Here is an 18,395-nt window from a genome sequence, read left to right as displayed (position 1 = left end):
TGTCCAGAAGGTATTCACCATGTAATATGAAAAATAGAGGCATTTATTGAAGAAGATACAGGATACAAGAAACATGGTACATTAAGACAATAATGCCTCAGTCCCCCTCAAAGTAGGAACCTTGGAACCTTACACAGTTCTCCCAGTTGCTGTCAGCTGCCCTATTGTATTTTCCTGAAATTCGCTGATAGTCTGCAATCTCTTCCCTTTCAAAGGTGATTTTAGTTTTGGGAAAAGCCAGAAGTTGCAGGGCACCAAATCTGAGCTGTAGGGGGGCTGAGTCACCTGGGTGATTTGGTGTTTTGCCAAAAACCTGCACAAGATGTGATACATGTACAGGCATGTTGTCATGACAAAGCTTTCAATCACCAATGGCCCATAGCTGTGGCCTTCTAAATCATTCAAATAATTTCCACAGAGGAATGTTCAAGCTTAACACAAATTTGATGTAGATTCATTGCTCTACTGATTCAGTCATTTTGAATACAATGACCACACAGTACACATGCTCACTCAATGGTGTCCACAGCCCCCACTGACTAGTACAATGAAGTCGTCATTGTTCAAGCATAACCATCCCTTCTCCTTGGCTGTCAGGTTACACCAATGTCCCACAAACCATTCTCATTACATTAACAGTGGCCAGAATTTTTCCAGACAGACCTTATATGCCTATATAGATCAAGGCTAGAAAGTGAACTGCTGATATAACCATGGCATCAGTTCTTCCCTAGGAAATCTAACAAGGTGAGATAAGTAAATATTTGTATTTCACCGGTTAAGGAGCTCAGACCCAGGGATGGGCAGTGGCATCACCATGGTCACAGTGCTAACTGGTGACAGGGTTGGGGTTCATGAACCCAGGTCTTTTCACTTCTGATCCAGTACTCTCCCCTCTTGGCTGCGTAGAATTTCCAGAAGAAAGGAGGTGTCTTATTCACAAGCAATATAGAGTAGCTTTTAAGAGCACACACTCAGGAATGATATGTAGGTTTGAGTCATGGCTATGCCAATAACTAGCCTCAGTTCCCTCGTCTATAAAATGGGAATTCCTTCCTCAGAGAGCTGTTGAGAGGAGTGAATTAAATGACCCACGTAAAGTACTTAGCTCAGTTTCTGACACATAGTAAATGCTCTATAAATGTTATCTCCTATTAGTATTATTCTGGTGACAACTGAAGCACATTTCCTGTTTTACTACACTCCTTGCATCCAAGTACTTTTGCAATGGATGGACTTGGCCACTGGAACTGAGGGATGATGCTAATAGACTTTAGCTCCCCTAGGGCCCTTAGCACCTTCTCCATTGGGTGGAAGAAGCTCCAAGGAGAGCAAGTCTTCTAAACTCATTCAGGATTTAACAGATAGTCCCCTCCGGAGCCTTCACTCTCTCTAAAAAAAAAGAGAGAGTGACTATAACAGGCCCATTTAAAAGAGTGGGGCACAAGAAGGAACTGGTGTCTGAAAAGCATCGCCCCTAAGAGACACACTATCTGTAAACCCTAAGTGTGACTGGAGGTCCTGATTCAGACCCATTAACATGGGTGCGGAGTACTTGGGGACGTCTGAGAGAGGAGGCGGGCCAGCCCCTCGCACAAAGGGACTTGGCTTTCTCATCCTGACAATGGTGACCTTCATCTGCTTTCCCTTTTCAGTTTGGTCACTTGAGGTGAAAACTCTGAGAAGGAAAGAAAAACAAAGAGGAGATTCCTCTTGGAACTGTGGGGCTGCCCCCCCCAACCCCGCCAACCCCACCATGCTGTGTGGGCCAAGGAGGGGAAGTTGTCCAGCTCTGCGGGCCCTGGACAGTGCCCCAGAGCACAAGGGTACTTACAAAGAGAAAAAAAGAGGTTGTTTAGCTCTTTGATTTACATTATCTATTTGAAAAGAAATGTTTTTACTCCTGCTTTCTTTTCTGAGGAAGGCCATCTGGTACTGATTCCCTTTATTATTTCTATTTCTCTGGTGAAGCGTCATTGTATAGTCCTTGTGTTTATAATGGGGGTTTCTTGGGGCCTTTGCTTCCCCCATCCTGTCTCCCCTCCTCCCTCAACTCTCTTCTAAGGGGTTTCACTGTGTTTATAAAACATCAGCTAACAAGCTTACTTTCCCCCCCTCTCCCGTTTCCTTCTTCTGAAGTTTATTGCCCTATATTTTTTTTAAAGCCTAAACCACGCCAACAGGACCCTTGGAGGGAGTTGGGGGAGGGGCAGAAGAGAACAACTTAGGCCTTTTGCAGTGAAAAGTGAGACTATGATTTTGGTCCTGAAGAGCACCTAGTAGCCTGTATGAGCATTTTGAAACAAGAGCTGTGTTTATAGCCTAACCATACAGGCCTCATCATTTCATCAACAGGCTGAGCTTCCTCCAAGAAAGTTTGGCTTGAGCAGCAAGCTCTTTAGAGGAAAAAAATATAACTGCTTGGCACCTCTTCCAAGGAGAAATTTTAAGTAAGACTGTCTACATGAAGTGCAGTCCATTCCTCCCATGTTACGCACAGTTCCCTGCAAGATAGTTATCACGTGGGAAACCATCCAATGTCATGAAAAGGGACCACTCTCATCCCATCCCAAGGTTCCTGTTGCCCCAGAGGCCCAGGGAAGGGAGGGCAGGTCCATAGCCGATGTAGGATCTCTTTGTCAGAACGTCACTACAGCATAGATGATGGCCCTATGTTCAGGATGCACAGGCTGCACAATGATGACACAGGATGACAATGTTCTCCCGGCAGGATCCTCAGCCAGTTCAGCTTAAGCTTCCTGGAGCAACCTTCCCTAGAGGTGCAGTCCTCTGTGAAACTTCCCTGGAGTGCCTCATTCACTTTGACCTTCAGCAGTGATGATTAATTGATAATGAATTGCCTGGAGGTAGTCTCTCCTCAGTTCCCTCTGATCTTTCCTTGTCTGAATGATCTTCTGAGATTGCAGGATTCACTTTGCTGGTTCCTGGGTCCCTAGCAGACTTATTGTGTCTGAGGGAGAACAGGACTGTGACGCCAAGGGCCTTGTGCTAAACTTGGCATCCTCTCAGCCTCCTTGCTAACAGTGCAGATTTATAGATTCAACCTTAAGGGCGCCTCAGAGACAGCTTCAACCCAAGGCTGGGGTCAGGTATTCATGGAGCCGGAAATACCTTTATAGGTCTTAGGATAGAAATTGCTGACTCATTTCCTTTAAAATTGGAAAACTCTCTGGATCTAGGGAATTATGATAGTAGCCTAATGGGCTGGAATAATCCTTCTGAGATTCTGAGATCTGAGGCAAGTCATGAAAATTTATCACTGTTATTATTTTTATTTTTTTTAATTACCAGGCACTCCCACAGGCCATGCTTGAACCATTATTAAACGGTGTCCTGAGACTACAAGAGACTCTTTGCCTTTATTTGGCTTTATTAATTCTCCAGTTTGCCCTATTTCTTTCCTTGTTTTCCTGTTTTTTTAACCATTTTATGTGCTTATGTCTACATCCGTGAATAAATGTATTTCTGAACCAATAAAATTTTAAAGGAAATCACAAGAGATCTGTACTAGCCAAGAGTGATTCAAATTTGAATTACCACTGTGTGATCTAGGGCAACTTATTTAACCTGTCTGGGCTTCAGTTTCCTCATCTGGAAAATGAGCACTGTAATGAAATCTACATCAAATAGTTGTTAGGGTTAAGTGAGATGATATAGATACACACACACACACACACACACACGGTTTAATAGCAAAATATGGTATATAAGAGGGACTAAATTTAAATTGATCGTTATTGTTGCTGTTTTGTTGTCGTGACTATGTTTTTAGCAAGTGGTTGCTCCCAACCTCTGGTCTTCTTATTTATCATTTAGGTCATTAAGTTGAACTCCTTTAAAAACCTAAGTAGTAAAAGAGCTTTCTTAATAAGCTGGCCCTCAAAATAAACAGCCTGTTCCCAGAATGTTGCCATTTATAAAGTCTGCTCATTTGTGTCTGAGACTAATATAACCAGGCTGGGTTTCCCAGTCTTTTGTGCAAAAGTCAAATATGCTGGGTTATAAAATTTAATTGATAAATAAAGTACAAGCATGTCTGAATTATAAATGAGCTCTGACCACAGTTTGCTTAAGTCATGCTGCTGAATGTCCTGATAGGACAGAAAAACAACTGTTTCCAGCAATTTACGGTTTATACAGTCCTTTTAAACCCTCAATGGCATTTGGTCATCAGAGAAACCTGAGAGACAGGTAATTTACCATACCTGCTTTATAGATGGAAGCTCAGAGCAGATATGTGACTTGCCCATGGTCACAGAACCAGTGCATTTTGTCCTGTGACCCTTGAACTCAGGGTCTCAGACTTCAAATGCTAAAATCTCTTCTTTGCAGTATAGGGCTTCCTCACGCATTCCCACAGGAGCTAACTGACTGCACTGTGGCGGCCCCATCAGCACTGTTTTCCCAACAGCAACATGGTGGGGCTCCTGCCAGGACACCGCTCTGCCCTTACCACTGCAAGATGAATAGAGTCCCCTGCCACCCAACACGCAAAACTGATTGACACACTTTTTGGTTGAGTAGAGACGTGGACCAACTCCCTTTGCCCATTCTGTCTTCTCTCTGCTGCCTTTTGCACTTTCCGGGTGAGCAGAAGCCACATGATAAATCCTCTTCTTCCACTTTTTTCTATATAATACTTTATGGAAGATTAGAAGTCTCCGCTGGCTTTGTACAGCCCTGTAACTAAAGCATCGATTTAGGAAAATCAGCCCCAGTAACCGAACTATCATTAGATTCAGAATCAGACAGATCTGTCTTCAGATTCCTCTCTGGCAGGGTTTAGCTGTATGATCTGGCATAAGTTATTTAGCTCTGTGAGCCTCAGTTTCCTCATCTTACCTCACTGGGTTGTTGAGAAATGGATTCTCATGAAGTTAGTAAAGTACTTCCTATAGTACAAGCAAAGAGTTGGTAACCCACAGTGTTCTTCCCCTTTCCCTCTTCCTCGGTGGCCTCATGAGACCACATTGACCTCGGGCCCCAGGGGCCTGCAGGGGTGTCTTGTCTGTGAGCTATCGCCATGGAGTTCCCCCACCACATGAGAACAAGCTGTGCAAAGCCTCCACATATGACTCTGAATAGCCGTTGAAATGCTTGCCTAGAAACATTTCTCAAGACAAGTGCCTGTCTGGAAAGTGAGGTTTGAAAGTTTGTATCAATCACAAGATGATAAAGACATTATGAAATTTAAATGCAAAATAAATTCTCATTTAAATTAAGAAATCTATTTTAGTACCACATCCGTGTAAATAAAACTGCATTATGAAGTGGAAAACAGTAATAGTTTGTTCTGCAGGGATATTTTGAGTACCTCCTCTGTCGGCACTGTTCTAGGAGGCAGGCATGCAAAAAGGCACAAAGCAAAGTCTTAGCCTCGATTATTGCAGTTATTACAGATACAGTAGGCACTGGGTGCTATGTGAACACTTGATATGTATTTCTTACTCTGTCCATCCCTCAAACCAAGAGGTAGGAATTTGTATCCACATTTCACAGGTGAGGGAACCAAGACAAAGAGGGAAACATCAATCACAGGTAGAGTCAGGGAACCCATACCATTCGCTAGTGTTACTGTTCTTCACCATACTAAGTGGCCTCACCACAGGAAATGTGTGTCCTACCAGAGTGTGTGAAGCCCCTTCACTCCACTACAGGGTATGGGACTTTGCTTAAAGAAGCCTCACCGTGGCCAGCCACTTACCTGTGCTCTCTTTCCTCCATGTAACAGTGGACTGCATGGACCCCACGTGTTCTGGCCGGGGCGTCTGCGTGAGAGGCGAGTGCCACTGCTCCGTGGGATGGGGAGGCACCAACTGCGAGACACCCAGGGCCACGTGCCTGGACCAGTGCTCGGGCCACGGAACCTTCCTCCCAGACACCGGGCTTTGTAGCTGTGACCCCAACTGGACTGGACACGACTGTTCTATCGGTAAATGTGTGGGGAAGACGGGTGCAGCACAGATGGAGGGAGGATGTTTCTGCTGTAGCGTGTTCACCAGCTGGTCCCGATCGATGCCCTGACGCTGTCCTCAGACTCGGAACGGTGTGCACCCCATGTACTGAACACTTTAGTCTCTAACCTCTACTCCTAGATGGGCAGAGGATTGAAAAACCACGTCTTCCCATTCTTCCTTTCATAGTGGTGGCCTTCGGGGTCAAAACATTGCCCTTAACCATGTTAATCCTACTTACAGATGTTTCACTGAAACTCATCCCTCACGTTATTACCTAGAGGCAATAACACAGGGAGCAGTGTGCCTAGTGAGACATGCCAGAGCGGAGCTTTGGTTCTACCCACTCCTCATGATGAAGTCCGAACTTAGCGTAGTACTTGGGTTCTCTGTCGTCTGACCCCCACTGCCTTTCTGGCTAGATCCTCTGTGTGACTATAGTAAGTTCCATGAGGACAGTAAACCTGTCTTACTTACCTCTCCATTCCCCGGACTTAGACTAGGCCTGGCCCGCAGCGGCTGCTCAGTAAACACTGGTGAATGAATGAATGAATGAATGAACGAACATATGATTGAATGTCATCTTGATTGTAATATCTGCTTCACCACAGGGCTTACACAAAATTGAAAGGATAATTATATTGGTACCCTCTGTTTGTAACCACTTTGTGATTTATAGAGTCTCTCGAGGTGAGGATTAAATGAAAATGTGAATCACCTAGCACCATATTGGTATGTAGTAGGTATGTTCACTTCTAATATCTCATTTAAACAGTGTCCACTATTTAAATACACACACACACACACACACACACACACAAAACCCCTGTGAGAATGGCATCATCATCCCTCTTTTACCAATTTACATAATACTTTACTCAGTGAGTACTTACCAAGCACCTACTATGTACTAGGCACTCTTCTAATCAGAAGGGATGAAGAGCTAAGAAAGTTCCCACCTTTCTGAGCTCACATGCTAAGAAGGGGGGGAACAGCAAACAAACAAAGGAAGAGAAATCAATTGATGGAAAAGCTTAGACCCAGGAAATTTTGAGTAATCTTTCCCATGCCACACAGCTAAGAAGTGATAGCATCTCTGGCTGCGTGTGAGTTTTGTTTTGTGTTTTCCACCCCATCACTTTCCCTACCCTATCATGCTGTTTAAACAAAGTGAAGCTAAATTAGCTCATTATGTTGTATATTGACAATTCTGGTGGTGGTCAGGAAGGATGTTTGAGACCTTTGGCAAAAATGAGATCCATGCAGCAGTGGTTCCTTTGGAATATTTTGACTTGCCTTTCCTTGTTGATGGGAGAATTGATGTTTAAAATGCAGTCTGAATTGGACTTTTATCCAAGTTTGCAAGGCCTGAGTAAAGACATGATTGCAAACACAGATGCACAGGGTCTTATAAATAATTCTTTTTATATAGCTCTGTTTATAGCAATATAATAAATGGTTCTGTTAAAGCTAGGCTGGGTTGTATCGTTCGTTATGTGGCCACAAAGCTAATTTATGGTAGGTATATACGTGTCTGTACATTGTTGATCCCCAATGAGAATCCACAGCCTCCCATGGACGTAGGTACCATTTTGGGTGAGATCACTATGCACCCTTTAGCTGGCCCTGCAAAAGGAGACAACAAAATCTCCAGAAGGGACTTTGAATAAAATTGTGAGAGTTCATCTTTCTCACCTCTGTGCACACCACTCCCCATAACTGGTCTCAAGCATGCATGTGGCTTCACTCACAAAGGCAAAAGAGCTTCATGTGTTGAGAATGGTCCCCAAGTCCAACAGACCTGGGTTCAAACACTGGTCCTACTACTGACTGGTTATAACTTTGGGTAAGTTACTTCACCTCTCTAAGCTGGAAAATGGAGATAATAATAGTACTTACCTTCTGGAGTTATTGTTGAAGAATTATTTAAAATAATGTGAAAAGGCACTTAGCATGCTACTTAGCCCATGATATGGGCTCAGTAAATGTTAGCTATTGTTATGGTTATGATTGGAATATCCATTGGTGAGGGCCCTTGATATTACGAAGAAATTTGATAGAGGCACAGTAAGATGTGCCCTTTCAGACATGTCGATTGTAGCTTTAAATCTCTAACCTATAATTGACTAAAACATGATTGCCACAAGGCCAGGACTTTAAAAGATGGCTTCAGAATGACTCTCTCCCCTTGAAATGGTAATAACAGTTTGCGTTGCCTCACAGCATAGAAAGACATTTCACACACACAACAGCAGCAGCAGCAGCAGCAGCAGCAGTAGCAGCAGCCACCACCGCCACCCCGTGAGGCAGCATGACAGGCTCATCATTATCCCCATTCACATTGAGGCTCAGGGAGTTGCAGCACCTTGCCTGAGTCACATGGCCCTGGTACATGCCGAGACGAGCCAGTAGCTACGTCCAGCCTAGGGCCTCAGCCTGGCCACTTCCCAGGCCCCTGTGCTCCTGCCCCATAGGCCACTGCCCCACAGGCCACTGCTTCTCCTCAGCTGTCACTGCCATTCCTGAACCAGTCTGGAGGTGAGTGGAAGCACTCAGATGGTGACTCTCTCTCTACATCCCCTACCGGGTAGGCAGGGCCTGCCTGGGCTCAATCCCGGTCCCACCACATGCCATGTGACCTTGGCAAGGTACTTGACTTTTCTTGGCTTCAGTTTCCTTATCTGAATAGTAGAGTTAATAACAGTGCCTACCTCAGAGGGTTATATAATCATTAAATTATACAGTGTGTGTCTACACGTAGAAGAGTGCCTGCCCAGAGCGAGCACTTCATGGCTTTCTCCGCCCTCCCTTCCAAGGGTGCTCTTACTGAGTGAAGTAAGACTCATTATTGACTCAGGGACCATCGCCAAGGGGCTCCCTGTTCAGGGAGTCAGGGCATCGGAACAGGCACTAGACTTTGTTGCAGAAGACCTGCTCCCCATATTGGAATGGCTTCAGCAAGTTGCTTCAGCTTCCTGACCCACAGTTTCCTTCTAGGTCAAACTACTGTGGGACTTTTATGAGAATTCAGTGAGGAAATGTAGGTGAAGTGGTTAATCTAGTGTCTGGCACAACTAGGACACCAGCGAGTGGCAGCTTTAGCCGTGTTGTTTGTGTTGTCGGCTCCCGGACTGCGGGGCTGGGGCAGGGCCTTCCCATCAGGAGCTGCAGGCCGGCTGACACATCCAAAGTAATTCTTGCACCATCAGCACTGACTGCAGGATGCAGGCTTGGCAGAAATGGGCCTCCACAGTCTGGCATGCCTAGGAAGGAAGACTAGCTCTTCACTGAGATGGGTTTCTTGCTGTTTGGCATGGAGAAGAGGGTTTAATGAAAGCAGCTTAAATCAGCATGCCCGGTTCTCAACAACCAGCCTGTAATGAAATGCGAGCTGACAAGTTCCCTAGCAGTTTGGTTAGGGTTATGGAAACAGTTAAGTCAGGTTTTATGCACTCTTTACTGAGACCCCTGGGTTCCCAGCAACTTGGCTTCTAGTCTCACGTCAGAAATCCCTCCTTAAATGTAGCTTCATTAATGTGGTTTTCCTTCCTGACAAACCACACAAGAGAGCTGCTTGAACAGATTCCTGTGTCCTGGAAGAGCACAGATTGTATGTCCACCCCATATCCCCAACACACCTACATATCCCCAACATACCCTAAACTCCGGACCCAGTGAGCCTTCACTTCTTCGGTCTTCTGAGGGTAGTGGCAGTGATGATGATGATGGTGGTGGTGGAGGTGATGCTACTGCTGTTGTTTTACAGATGGGAAAGAATCAGCGAGGGGAAGTGATTTTAAAATAATTCAGCTCATCACTGGCAGAGTTTGAATTAAGTCCACACCCATTGTTGCCAAACCCTCAGCTCTTGCCTCGAGCCCCCTTCCCATCCAAAGAGGTCTCCTTGTTAGTAATTTTGTCTTTCTCCCTGACAAGCCACAGGATGTAGCTTTAACTAAAGAGCCATCTGTTTCTCAGTGCTTATCATATACCAGGTACTCAACTCAGTGCTTTACAGCCATCCCCTCAGTTAAGGTTCAGAAGGACCCTGTGAAGGAAGTACTACTAGTTCCATTTCCCACCTAAGGAAACTGAAGCTCAGCAAAGTTAAACTCCTTGCCAGTGTCCTCCTCCCCCACCCCCACCCCACGTCAGCAAGTGGCAGATCTGGCCCTAAGCACCCTCCTCAGCTCTGTGGTAAATCGAGCAATGTATTGTAACAGAGCCATTCTTCTGCCAAACTCTGAACTCCATGAGGTCAGGGTCCATGGATATTACTAGCACAGGGCCTGACACACATCAGGTCCTCAGTGATCATTGAATGAATGACTTATCCACTGAAGATCAAAGGGGAGGGAGGGGCTGCAGCTACAAGCTCTGACTGCCCAGGAAGATCCCAGCACACTGACAGACAGACAGTCTTATCTCTTCCCACAGGACTCCTGCCGCCCGACCCACTCTGCAGGGCTGAAACCAAGTCCCCCGGCTCCTTCTCCATCACTTTCCGAAACTAACTCCTGTTAGTGTCATGCACAGTGCCCCCCCAGGAGCTGGCATCAGCTCACCTCTTGCATCCTGCTGGGCTGGATTCCTCCCCAGCGTTTGTGTAAAGTGGCACGCGCGGCCACATGGCCCAGCAGAACGACTACCCCCATCCCTTCCCCAAGAGCTTGTGTTGGCTTTTCATCTTAGGCTTGGAGCTACTTCAGAAAGGGGAAAGCCATCTTTGAAATGGTCTTTAAAATTGGAAAAGCCTACCCTTTTTGTCAGGCCCTAATGCCTTCTGAAGGAGATTTCAGGCTCTGTGGCATTTTCCAGGATGCATTTCAAATGTGACCCCTTGGACCCGTCATTCGCCCTCCACTGTCTCTCCCTCAGGTCTCCTTCTCCTCCGCCCCAGCCTAGTGGCCACTGTCCTCAGCCTCATAAATTCATCCTCATTTCCACTGCTCTGTGAGCTCTCTGTAGTCTTCCTTAAAAGACTTCTTTGGGGAAGGCCCTCTCACGACATCTTATTCCTTTTGGTCACTGGCTCATAGAAGCAATACATGGCAGAGACTGTGTCTATAAAATGCTCATGCTGATGGGTTATGAACCTTATCATTTCGTTGCAACTAAGTTTCATGAAACAACAGGTGGAGATGTTTTAGAGACTCAGCAGTACAGGCTTGGAGGCATCGCATGCAGGCAGTACAAATGCATGGGATTTGGAGTGGGACCAAGCCAGCCTTTTAAGACTCAGCTTGTCCAGAGAATATAGCTAATGATACCTGCCTTGCATTGTTGTTTTTCAAATTAGATTTAATATGTATGAAAAAAATGCCTAGCATGGTGGCTGGCACTCAGTAAGCACTCAGTAAATAAAGTATTAGTATACATTTTTAGAATGCATGATTTAATCTAAATTAGCCAAATAGTACTTAGACTCTAATAAAGTTTAAGCTTGAAGGCAGTTTTTATAGTAAAAGGTTCAGAACCAGGCCTGTATGTGGGCCTATGTGACCTTGAACAACTTGCTTACTCTCTCAGAAGCTTGATTTCTGAGATTGTCTACCACCAGTACTGGTTACCAAGTCTAGATAAAGAGTCATTAATTTACTGGCACACCTATCCCCAAGTAACAGAACGAGGACCACAAAGCATGAGCATCAGCCTCCTCCCAGAATAATGAGCTTCCTGAGTGCCATTCAAGAGGAGAACACAGCCTCTGGAGAGAGCACACAGCCCAGCTCCAGGCTGCACACCTGCATGCCTGCACATACCCGACACACACATTGTCTACTTCATTTACTCAAGAACTTTTCTGGCTTCCCTGTGTGTGGGCACTGATCTAGGCACTGAGAATCAGAGAGCCACTGTCCATAAAGGAAGCGACACCTAATCATAAGACATGATAAGATCTCTGACTGATATGTGTACAGTTGGGTTTGTGAGCACAAAGCCAGGAGCAGTGAGCTCAGCCAAAACAGGAATGAGAGAGGAAGCTGGAAAAGTCCTCCCCAGGGATGAGACCGGTGAGCCAGACCTTGACAGGGTACTGAAGGGGGCTCTCTGGTGACATAGGAGGGGACGAGTCCAGGCAGAGGGAACAGTGTGTGCAGAAGTATAGAGAGCTATGCAGAGCACCATCTGTGTGTACAGCCCCACCTCAGACTGACGAGAGAACAGCAGCCACATGTGGGTGTAGGAAGTTAGGTCAGAAAGGTAGGCAGGGTCCAAATCATGGAGCCCACCAGATGCCTTGCTGGAAATCTTGGATGAAAGAAGTGTTTTCATGCACATTGTAGATTTCCCTTTTGGACTCCACATCAGAGCCTTTTCTTGAAGTCTCTCAGCTCAATTTGGCCTAGGTTCTACCTTCACTTAGGGGGACCTTGTAGATTTCAAGCTCAGGTCCTCTGAGCTTTCCATTTCTTCTCTATTACTGTCTTCCCCTACCAAAAAGAAAAGCAACTCAATCATAATTAATGGCAATAATGGATAGATGGATATGGAGCAGAAATGCTCTAATCAAACTAAGTCACAGTTGACCACAAAATAAGCTCAATATCTTAAAAACGAATAAGCTGAAAGTAGCAACAGGGTTAAAAAAATTAAAGCTCTAAACGTAGCAGTTGCATTAGTGCTAAATTTTGAAAATGGTAATTCAATTTTATTTACGAGGCAAAATATAATTACATTTAAATTCGAGGGAACAGAATTTAGTTCTTATTAATGACAGAAAGACTGAGTGAGAAGCTTTAATGCCAGAGAAATTGTCTTATGTTCATGGATGGGAGAGAAAATTAGATTCAGCATCGAGCATTCTCCCCTGTTACAAGTCTCATTTGTCTATAGCTGGAATTGTTCCTTCTCTGAGCAGCATTAGCTTCTCAGCCCAGAAAGCACAGCACTGACATCCAATTAAACATCAAAAGGAAATGATCACACTAGGCTATTTCTGTATAGGTATGTTACAGGAGGGGAAACTCAAGGTTAGAATTTCACGCGAGGAATAATATCCACTGAGACTTGACATTTCCTGTACCCCTTCCAACAGCAAGTGCTAGCCTAAAATCAAAGTTCAGAATAATAAATATCTGAGAGATTGATGCCGAGGCAGAGAAAGAAGAGGAGGTGTCAGAAGGAGGCAGAGAAGAGCCCACCCGTTGTCAGGAAAGGAGAGTGGAGGTTTAAGCACAATGAGATGGTCAGTTCCTAACATTTAATCAAATACTGGGAAATTGGGCCCAGACAGGCATACTCCTAAATACTGCCAGAGTTAAAGGTTGATAAACCAGGAGCTGACAGCTTGGTAATTTAGTAGAATTTCCCCCGACAGCCCTGGAACATTTTCTATCAGAACTGGAGCTCTTTAGTATGCAAATATAAGCCCTCCTGAAATTGGGTTTCTGAATCGGGTTTCTGTTTGGATGCCCAAGCTGATATCTTACACGAAATCTCTGGTTGTCTACCTGAATCAAACTGCTGGTATGATAACTGGTAATTTTAAAATAATAACTGTTCTTTGAATGGAAGTTTAACAGAGCTCCTTCATGTATGTGCTTCACGATTGATTCGAACAACAAATACATAAGCCTCTGACATTGCAGATGGTGTTATTCCCAGGAAACCAGGGTCCAGAGAGCTTAGGTGACTTGCCCAAAGACACTCTGGGAAAACAGGGATTCCAATCCAGCCTTCCCTGGCTTCAGAGCCCCTGTTTATCCCCTGCATAACTTTGCCATTAGCTGTTACCAAGGTTTATGTGGATACTGTCAATGAGTCAGGTAACAGGCTTATAAAGTACCACTTCGTTTGGTACCATTTCCAGGAACCATGTGACACTGAATCATGACCAGTACTGTACTGGGCAATACTACCAGCATTCAAGGAGAAGAGGAGTTGCTTTCTGGGGTGATCAGGGTACCTTCCTGGAAGAAGTGGGATTTAAGGTGGGTCATGGAAGTTGGATTTGAGTTGGCAGAGGCAGAAGGAGGAGACGAGCATGCTGCAGAAGTCAAAGATTTGCAACAAAGATGGGACAGATCATGGCATTTTCTAGGAAAGACCCGTAGTTTGCACCGGCTTTGCTTAGGGTATCTGGGGCAGTGGTGAGAGGGGAAGAGGTGAGGGAAGTTGGCAGGCATCGGATCATGATTGGTCTTGAAAGAATTTAGGTTTTATCTGTCAGTGGGAGCCGCTGAAAAGTTTTAAGCAGAGGTGAAACACAATCAGATTTGGTTTTACAAAGCTTGACATTTCCTGTACCCCTTCCAACAGCAAACTAATATTGGCACACAGTTTGTGGTACCTGGGGGACATCCAGGTGGAGGTGTTCAGGAGAGAGTTAGATGAGCACGTGACTAGGTGGAAAAGCGGGCCTTTTACAAGGGATATCTGGGTTGGACAGCTTTGGGAAGGACATTGAATATCAGCTGTGTTTTCAGTTCACCCATTCTGGTTCCTTTCAGTGTGGTTTGGGTACGTGGGCCAGCCCTGGCTGAAAATACACATCCAGTCACATTCATGGCTCCTCTGCACACCAGCCCTTTCCTAGCTTGTTATCCTTCAGCAAAGTCAGACTCTGTTGGAAGACCTCCTCCAAGCTAGGTCGGAACACTTCTGATCAGGAAGCCCAATGCCCTCCAATTAAGATGAATAGCAGTGGCCTACTACTCCTCGTGATGGGTGCTTCACAAAGCTTGAAATCCTAGTCCTGGGGGAAATAAGTGTGGAGACCACTCTGCACCGACATACTGGAATCCACTTTTCTGTGTGGTTTGAAGACTTCCCAGGCTCCTTGAGCGAGGTGAAAGGCCATGTGGTTTCCAAGGCTCATTAGCAAGCTGCCATCTCGATCTGTGGAACAGTGCCATGGCTTGGAGCAGCTCGGACTCTTGGGTGCTGGGGACGGAAGTTGAAAAGCACAGGAAAGTGGCTTGGGTTTGACCTCAATGTCAAAAGGAGACTAATTACTGTGAGGAGGCTCCTTTCCTGCACCTTCCTTCCCTTCTGGCTTCTTCCTGAAACCTGCACTGAGACTAAAAAGCCCTCTGCCCAATTTAGTGAGAGAAGGAGGGAGGGAGAGTAGGTGCTATATTCGAGCCTATTTGCTCAAAATGTAGGGATATGTGGCCTGTGGGAGAGAAAGTGAACGTGTAATTGGTTTACTGCACACCGGACAGGGTGGCCAGCTTTGTGCTCATTAAGCATTGGTAGACTAGAGTTGCTTGAGGATAGGAATAATTAGCTATAATTTCTGAATCCCCAGTCTAGAGGTATCTGACACATAGTAGGTGTGCAAAACAGGGGTGGGCAAAAGTAGGTGTGCTGTTGTTCATATGGAAAGAGACGTGCGGGTTATGAATATTGCAATAACTTTATCAACTCTGTGTTTCATGTACTCACAACTGTAACCCGACTTGTACCAACCCCATATATTTTTAAATCAGTTTTAACATTCTGGTAGATATGTATCATTATTGTCATTTTATAAATGACAAAAGTTAAAGTCAGAGGTGTGCGATATTTTTGCTCATATCTGGGAAGCAACAGAGCAGGCTCTCTCGGCCAGCTTGCTTACATCCAAGCCTCTGTTCTGTGCAATAGTTAGGTCAGGCACCCGCCTCATACCACTGGAATCTGGCACGACGTGAGCACAGTCAGAAGATCCATTTCCTGTGTAAGACTCACTGTAGAGTACAGAGTTTAATACAATGATGGCAGGATTTGGGAGGCAACACTAACAACCCTGGTAAAGAAAAGTGCCCGTAAAGTGCCTTGGGGATGCAGGAAGAGAAAATGTCTTCTAGCTGAGGAACCGAAAAGAGGCTTTAAGGAGGAGGGGGCATTGGAGTCAGAACTGGAAGCACATTTGGAGTTGAACATGTAAAGATTGGGGTAAAGGAAACCCCAGACCATGGAAACAGCGTGTGCAGAGACACAGGGGAGAAACCAGAGTGTGGTTGGGCCTCCCTTTTAGCCATTTGTCTGGCTGGGCCTTTACATGACTCTTTCCTGAGACAGTCATCAAGTACTGACATGTGTGTCACTTGTCAGTACTGCTTGAGTACTGACATGTGTGTCACTGTGCAGCACAAGACAAGGCATTCCACTTTCAGGGACCTCGTTTTCCTGTCTACAGAATGTGAGGGCATCTCTGAGGTGCCTTCTCATTCTCTGACCACAAAAACTGCTCCTCTTTTTGAGTCTTACCCTAAACCTACCTCGAGGAGGTGCCCTGCCCACAGCCAGGCTCCTTCCTGCCCAGTGTCAGCACTCCCTTGGCTTCCCCTCCTCCTTCATTTTCTGCTCTTCCCATGATCCTTCGCCTCCAGCTCTTTTACTTTATCACTCACAGCTTCCCTGTCTCTGTGCCTTTCTTCCACATCCACCTTGAAAAACCCAGCAACATCCCAACCACTCACCATCTCTGATCTTGGAGTTGGGCTTCTGAGTGCTGTAAGCCAAGTCACATCATGCTCATTATCTTTAGTGACTCCTGGGCCCTCCCAGCTGCAGTTCTTCTTGTACTTTGTGAGTTACAGCTCTTGTTCCCAAGAGGCTCTTTCAGACTTCCACATTTATTGATCAGCATCCTGCTCAGCAGAGAGTTCTATCTTACTGAGAACACTGAAACATTAGTTATGTGCTTTTCCATTATCCTCACACATCCCTCGCATGGGTCTCTACATACATACCTGTCCCCAGAGGATGAGGTGCCCACCAAGCCTGTCCCTCGTTGTGCTCTGTATCCAGTCCTCTTCAGCTGTTGAGAGGCACCTCAGTTGTTCACATCATCCCCTTGCTCTCCCAAGTATCTTCACATCATCCCTTCCCCTGGATCTTTCCAGCACATAAGTGTGATATAGTTGCTATGTAGTGAGTATTTATGAAAGAATGCATATACTAGGCCCATAGCATGCTGTTCATGTCAGCCTCACATGACCCTAAGAAGTTGGTGTCTATGCCTCATTTTGCAGAAGAGAAAGCTGAGGCACAGAAAGATGAAGTAACTTGCCCAAGTCACACAGTTAGTTAGATGGATGGATGGCCAGCCTGGTGACTGGATAGCTGGTTAGATGATTAGATGGTTGGGTGGATGGACAGATGGGTGGGCTGATGGATGGATGGAAGATGTATAGACAAATAGACAAATAAACAAAAGGAAAAGTACATAGTATGTTGAACACTGGATCAAGGTGAGGAAGGAGACGCAGACTCTGATTTCAGAGATCCCATAGGTTAGCTGGGGTGTTGATCTAATACATAACTAACAGTCAGGGAGATGAGTCACATCATCTGAGATTTTGCCTAAACCTGGTCCCATAATTTACAGACCAAATAGCTGTGTTAATCAGTCACCTTTTATTCTAGCTAAGTATCTTTGAGCATGTCTCTTAATCTCTCCAACCACTTTCCTCACCTATAATACTGAAGTGAAAATATCATTGCAGGATTGTTGTGAGGATTTAATGAGGCAGTAGTTGTGTGCCAACAATGGTTCTACATTTTCTCCTTATTTTTGCCTCAAGTTCTGTGTCATGAGGCTTGGTCTGAAAATGTACCAGGATTTCAGAGAAAGTCCCCAAGTTGTTCACTAACTCAGATGAGCTGGTAATAAAACAAAATCCTAGTGGGAATCATTTTAAATTATTTAACCCACTATTACATTTTCTTAAGGTTACTCTAAGAACTTTAGGTCCTAAGCAAAATGGAACAATTTCCCCTATCATCCCTTTTAGTGCTCAGTGCAGACTTATCAAAGGACTTCCCAGGAGGTCTCATGGGGCCAAGGCTCTAGTCACACACTCCTGGAATGTAAAAAAAAAAATCTTCACCAGTATCTGTTCCTGGCTCAGCAGGAAAGAACACAGATTCTTGGGTGGGGTCCTCTCCATCCCCAACTCATGCCAATTTTTTTCATCTTTCCAAGTTGAAGAAACTGTGAGAAAATTACACAGCTTCCCCTACCAGCTGTGTTAAAGAACAGGATTGTAAAGTAAGTCAGGACAAATTAAAATGTAGCCCCATGATAGATCTCCAGCTTCATCCGGGCTCTTACAAGATCAATATCTAGCAAGAGGAGCCTGGGGCAGCATTTTCCCGTATATGTACACTTTGGGGCACAGTCAACCAATAGCTAAACCTTGTGTCTTTCCCTGCCCTTTTCACCTTCTCCTCATGTATCCACTGGTGTTGTACAAAGAGAATGGGTGGGACACAGATGTGGGGATGATGAAGATGTGTGTGAGGGTATAAGGACGGAACACTTTAAAATTGTAGCATTCTCAGTTGGCGACTGGAGAAGATGAGTTTCTAACAAGGTTAGGCACAAGGCAGACTGAGCCCACATGAATATATTTAACCAAATAAATTTTGCACGATATGGCAGTGACATAGAGTTGCACCAACTGACATGACACCTCTTCCATGAAG

The 18,395-nt window shown here is 45.2% G+C and overlaps 1 protein-coding gene across 2 annotated transcripts in view; it reads left to right on the top strand.

The window, feature by feature from the left end:
* Positions 1 to 18,395, top strand: part of TENM4 (teneurin transmembrane protein 4) — a 737,235-nt gene that overhangs the window by 591,478 nt on the left and 127,362 nt on the right. For both annotated transcript variants that reach the window (XM_045817894.1, XM_045817893.1), the window contains one exon: positions 5,753 to 5,953. In XM_045817894.1, the coding sequence (XP_045673850.1) occupies positions 5,753 to 5,953 (201 nt within the window). The remainder of the gene's footprint in view (positions 1 to 5,752; positions 5,954 to 18,395) is intronic.

This window comes from Phyllostomus hastatus, unplaced genomic scaffold, assembly GCF_019186645.2.
Source record: "Phyllostomus hastatus isolate PE091 unplaced genomic scaffold, TTU_PhHast_1.1 phas_scaffold_317, whole genome shotgun sequence".
Classification (NCBI taxonomy): Eukaryota; Metazoa; Chordata; class Mammalia; order Chiroptera; family Phyllostomidae; genus Phyllostomus; species Phyllostomus hastatus.
This window is presented reverse-complemented; position numbering and strand designations above follow the sequence as displayed.